Source organism: Hoplias malabaricus, chromosome 10, assembly GCF_029633855.1.
Source record: "Hoplias malabaricus isolate fHopMal1 chromosome 10, fHopMal1.hap1, whole genome shotgun sequence".
NCBI lineage: Eukaryota > Metazoa > Chordata > Actinopteri > Characiformes > Erythrinidae > Hoplias > Hoplias malabaricus.
In genome coordinates, this window is record NC_089809.1 from 37501 (window position 1) to 42500 (window position 5000).

General features: G+C 46.7%; 2 protein-coding genes across 5 annotated transcripts in view; both read left to right on the top strand.

Moving 5' to 3' along the window:
- The window catches only part of luc7l (LUC7-like (S. cerevisiae)), a 7890-nt gene extending 6556 nt beyond the window's left edge, over window positions 1-1334 (top strand). Inside the window, exon 10 of the mRNA XM_066683483.1 lies at window positions 24-1334. Coding sequence (XP_066539580.1) covers window positions 24-57 — 34 coding nt within the window. The 3' untranslated portion in view covers window positions 58-1334. The remainder of the gene's footprint in view (window positions 1-23) is intronic.
- Window positions 1335-2221: 887 nt separating this feature from the next.
- Window positions 2222-5000, top strand: part of stub1 (STIP1 homology and U-Box containing protein 1) — a 10539-nt gene continuing 7760 nt past the window's right edge. For 2 of the 4 annotated variants that reach the window (XR_010804353.1, XM_066683060.1), the window contains exons 1-3: window positions 2222-2569; window positions 3709-3957; window positions 4640-4838. Coding sequence is in view for 3 of the 4 variants with exons in the window: in XM_066683060.1 (XP_066539157.1) it covers window positions 3829-3957; window positions 4640-4838 (328 nt within the window). In the remaining variant the exon portion in view is untranslated. The remainder of the gene's footprint in view (window positions 2570-3708; window positions 3958-4639; window positions 4839-5000) is intronic. The other 2 variants (XM_066683061.1, XM_066683062.1) reach the window with 2 other exon arrangements.

The following is a 5000-nucleotide window of genomic DNA, read 5'->3' on the forward strand; positions in this document are numbered from 1 at the left end:
ACTTTGTGTCTGTGTGTGTTTAGGTCGTCGCGGGACCGTGATCCAGAGCGATCTTGAGAGCGGTGCAGCCGCAGGGGTTCGTCCGAGTGAAGGTCTGAGCGGGAGAACGGAGTCCTAGCGCTCTGGAGACAGAGGCCGGGGAGTTTTGAGCTCCGTCCCCCAGCCGCACGTTTTATTTACCACTGAGATGCAGACTTTTAGCCTGTCCCCAAACCCCCCCCCCCTCCTTTAGCTGTCCATACAGAACCCTCCCTCTGCTCCGTCACACACAGACTGTCCCTAACACCGTCTCACTGTACCGCTTTACAACACGACTGCTGTTAAAGAGGGGAGATACAACCCGTGGTCAGCACCTCACACACATTCTTGCTCAACAGTGACCCCTATGGGTTAAAACAGTTAAGGCTCAGGTGACAGGTTATTTATCTTCATCTTCAGTTCAGTATTAAATCACCTGTCATCACACAGTCCCTGTTTATTCCCTGAACGTCATCACCGCTGCCACACTGCCCTGCTTTCAGCTCTCATTTCGAAGCAGTTCTCCATTTTATTTGTGTTATTACTGGTTAATATTGTTATCTATTGTTAATTAACCGTTTCAAGGTTGTCGTACGGTACACAAGCCCTCTTTAAGAGCCCCTCCTGTTGTGAAGTGGTACCTACATTCTTTTTGTTTCTTATATATTTTGAAAAAAATAAAGTAAGCGTTTGATTTTTACAGCGCCATTCTTCATTCCCACTGCTCCATATTTAAGATTACGATTTTCCAGCTCTGGATTCGCTCACAGAAGCCCCCAACCGCAGGGTTTTGTCTGTGAGACGGGAAAGAAGAACACTAGGATTGTGAAAAGTGGTCGGCAGCCCTCGTCGACGTTTATGGTCTTTACAATGTTAGTGTTAAGAATGTTTGTGTGTGGAAGAAACCGCATCTTTAACACGCACCGCATTTTCAGAAATCTTTTTTTTTTGTAAATCCCTTTTCCCTCTTCACATTTTTAAAGACGGAGCTGTGTCCCCGTACCTGTCCTGTTCAGTAGCGGGCGTGTGTGTGCCGTCAGGTGGCTCGAGCTCCTGTAGAAGCCCCTCTCGAGGTCGGTCTCTGTTTATAAACATAGCTGTAAGATTTCCTCCTTCAGCAGACCAGAGGAAAGCGGTCCACACTCCTGCGCTCCCAGTAGCAGAAGCCTAGAGATCAGTACGAGTCTAAACGAATGATTTATCGCCAAGTCCAGTTCTTTAATGGTGTATTCTTTCGGGTTCCAGATGTTCCTGTTCTTTTATAACACAGCTATGATTCATGTTGTTCTGATCTAACTCATTAAATGGATTTTATGAAGTCAGAACTGTTGCGTGTGTGGTTTTATCTGAGTATCCGTTCTGCAGCACGAAAAACAGGGATGGATCAATACAGAAGAGGCCTGATAAACCCCTTGATGACGTCTGTTTCAATACCCGGCTCCCTCTAGTGGTTGTGGGTCTACAGAGGCCCAGAGGGGACAAATGCGAGAGGGGAAACTACGTAGAGGGATTACTACGTACTAAGACTATTTGCATTGAAAATCAGTCTACAAAATAAGAACATACACATTGTGGTGTCACAATGTGTATGTTCTTATTTTGTAGACTGATTTTCAATGCAAATAGTCTTAGTTCCTCAACAAGAATGCCATCAAATCCTCACAGAAATGTTCAGACGCCCAGTGTACAGGTTTCTCTGAAGACCGGAAGTCACCTGCTGCGTAAACGTAGCCTGTCACCTCTCGTCCAGTTAAAACCATGTATCTCCCAAAATGGTAACAGTAAAGAAGGAAAAAACTTTCAGTAAAAGTCAGTGTAAACAGATTTTATTCAGTAATTTAGGAGCATTTCTATTGGTCCGTTCATCATGAGCTTTTCACAGTGTGATGAACAGCTACTGTGTTCAGATGATGCAGTAAACTAAACATCCTCAAACATGGAGATACAGGGTTTTAATTGGACAGTGAATTGGAATGTGAATAAACTACGATGGGGAAAAATATCTGAGAATAAAGTCAGAATATTTAGAGAGAGAGTTATGATACACCTATATCTAATATTTAGACAGACTCAAATCGGATTTGGTCCGGTTTTACCCGCTGTGTGAACGCAGCCTTAGTCGTTTTTGGGCGGAGCCTGCACTAAACAGAATCATTGAAACGGATTGTTTGATTCACCGAATCATTCCGTTGGTTGAAGCGAACCGACTCCTGACCGAAGTGACTCCGCAGATCCGTGCGCGGACGCTGTCTACGTCACACCCGAAAACAAGCAGAGCCCGAACGGTTAGCGTTAGCGTCCCAACGCCGTGGGGATGAGCGGCCGCCCGTAGCCGCCGGTGGAAATGCCGAGCTGTTCACCAGTTTGTCAACGTTATCACCCCGCGATGAGTCCGTGAGGCGTGTGAGCGCCGGTGAGACATAGTACAGATCCGAGTATCAAGAATATCACAAACAGCTGCGAGGCTAGGCTAAGCTAACGGCGGAGTGTCCTCGGCGCTGTAGCCGGGGAAGGAGCTGAGGCGCCGGGCAGGGCGCTGTGTTTATCACCGGTAGGTTCCAGTGCTAATCCGCGGGCCTTTCTGCGGAGACAGGTGTTCGGTTGTGGACAGTGGAGTGTTGTTATCAACTGTACTCACTTCTGTGAGTCTTTTTATTGGTGTTGTGCAGCTACAGAGGCTCGGTTAGGCTTTTAATGGAATTTTCCATTCCACCTTAAATTGTGCAGTAGTTAATGTAGAAGGGAAAATACGAACAGGGTTCTCTCTGTCTGTTCCCTGACTCATACACCGACACACGGGGCTATTTTAGTGTGTGTATAGGGTATTTAGGGTTCTCTATAGTACCACCAACATGTTGTGACATTGTAGTGGAACCCTGTTTGGTTCTGTAGAGAACCATGAGTGTGTACAGCATGTTCTCCCTCATAAACTCCAGCTCCAGTTCAGTGGGACGTGTTATAATCTGAAATTAAAAATAGGATTCCGTGCTGTTACTTCTCTTGATGCTTTATTGAAATACTAAAGCACACAGAATAGATTTCCAACGTTGTCTCTGAACAACTGGACTGTGTTCTGTAAATATAAACACATTTAGAATCTGTCGGTGGTGAAATAAAAGTGAAGAGTTTGTAGAATATTCCAGTTCCACTATAAACAGGAGAATATTAAAGGGATAATGAGTGTCCACCAAAGGGTCAGTCTCTGCAGCACAGAGGGGGGCGTGGCACAACTACAAGGGGCGGAGTCACCACTCAAACAGGGCGTGGCACCACTGAGAGAAGGGGTGTGGTCACCACTCGCAGAGTTTCGGTCTCTCACCATCTCCCATCCACACCACTGCGGAAGACCCAGGAACTTCAGAGAAACCTCAGTCCGTATGGGACAAGGTCAGACACCTCTGCAGAATGAGCCTGACCTTTCAGCCCTCAGACGGCTCTGCAGGAGAGACCCTTATGATACTGTGATGGATACGGTCTCATGAGCTCAAGAGGATCTTGGAAGTGTATGGTTACTGAACCTAGTCCACCTCTGCACAAGGAAACTCACCTTAGCCTCAATTAAACAGGACAACATCATCAGTGGTCCTGAAATCCTGTAATTGTAGGACATTGGTTTTACTTGTGTTAACCATTCTCTCTCTCTCTCTCTCTCTCTCTCTCTCTCTCTCTCTCTCTCTCTGTTTCTGTCAGGTCAGCAGCTCTGGTCAAAAGCGTGTCCGCAGGTTGCTGTTGATCCAGAGCAGCGGAGCTCCAGCCGGAGAGACGGGGAACAGGATCGGGAAGCAGAGCGGAGCGGCTGCTGCGGAGCCCATGGAGAAGATGCAGGCCGGCAGCCCGGAGAAGAGCTCCTCCTCGGCCCAGGAGCTGAAGGAGCAGGGGAACCGGCTGTTCCTCTGCCGCAAGTACCAGGAGGCAGCCGCCTGCTACAGCAAAGCCATCGTGAGTAGTGCGGGGCGTCGTCAACAATGGGACAGTATTCAAGACTCCAGAGTTGTGTCGTCATATGCGCTGTGTGTGGTGCCGCATGTTTTTATATGTTTGTGATCACCAGATGTCCTCACAAGGTTAGGATTACCATATTTTGTGGTATTGTGAAGACATCTTGATGGTCCTTGACACTCCTAATGCTTCATTACTGACCTGGTCCTTTAAAGGGACACTACCTTTATATATTTTTATCTTAAAATTACAGCTCTGAAATAATTGTGATGGTCCACTGGGCTGTAACTGGGAGAACAGAGCGTTTGTCAGAGCTACTGCACTATGTAACTTCTACGTAAGTTTCAGCAGAGTGCTGTAAAAGTGAATTACACTCTGCAACTTCAGGGGGCGCCCAGGAGCCAAATTACTACATTTTACCTAGTGTTGCTTAAAATAATCCGAGCCTCTGCCACAGGCTTAGCACAACAGAAACTGCACTATGTTACTGTTGGAGGAGGGAAGGAAACCACCACTCAGTACAGTGCTGTAAAAATGTATTAAACTAGGGGAACGAAACAAAAATTCCTTTAATGTGAAAAACTAAGATGGAAGTGATTTCCCATTGGTTACTGAGGTTAAGGTTAGTGTTAATTAGCAGTACCAACCTGTGTGTGTGTGTGTGTGTGTGTTTGTTTTATAGAACCGGAACCCCTCAGTAGCGGTGTACTACACTAATCGAGCCCTGTGCTACGTGAAGCTGCAGCAGTACGATAAAGCCTTGGCTGATTGTAAACATGCCCTCGAGCTCGACAGCCAATCAGTGAAGGCGCATTTCTTCCTCGGACAGTGTCACCTGGAGCTGGAGAATTATGAAGAGGCTATTGGCAACCTGCAGAGAGGTACACACACACACACACACTTCCTATGCATGCAGTCATTCTGACAAATTCACACACTCGACACAATTCTATCTAATATTGGTCTCTCAATTGTCAGTTAATGTTCTCCTCCGAGCGTGTTGATCTGTCCAGTGAGCAGCTGTTAGATCTTACAGGGGGCTT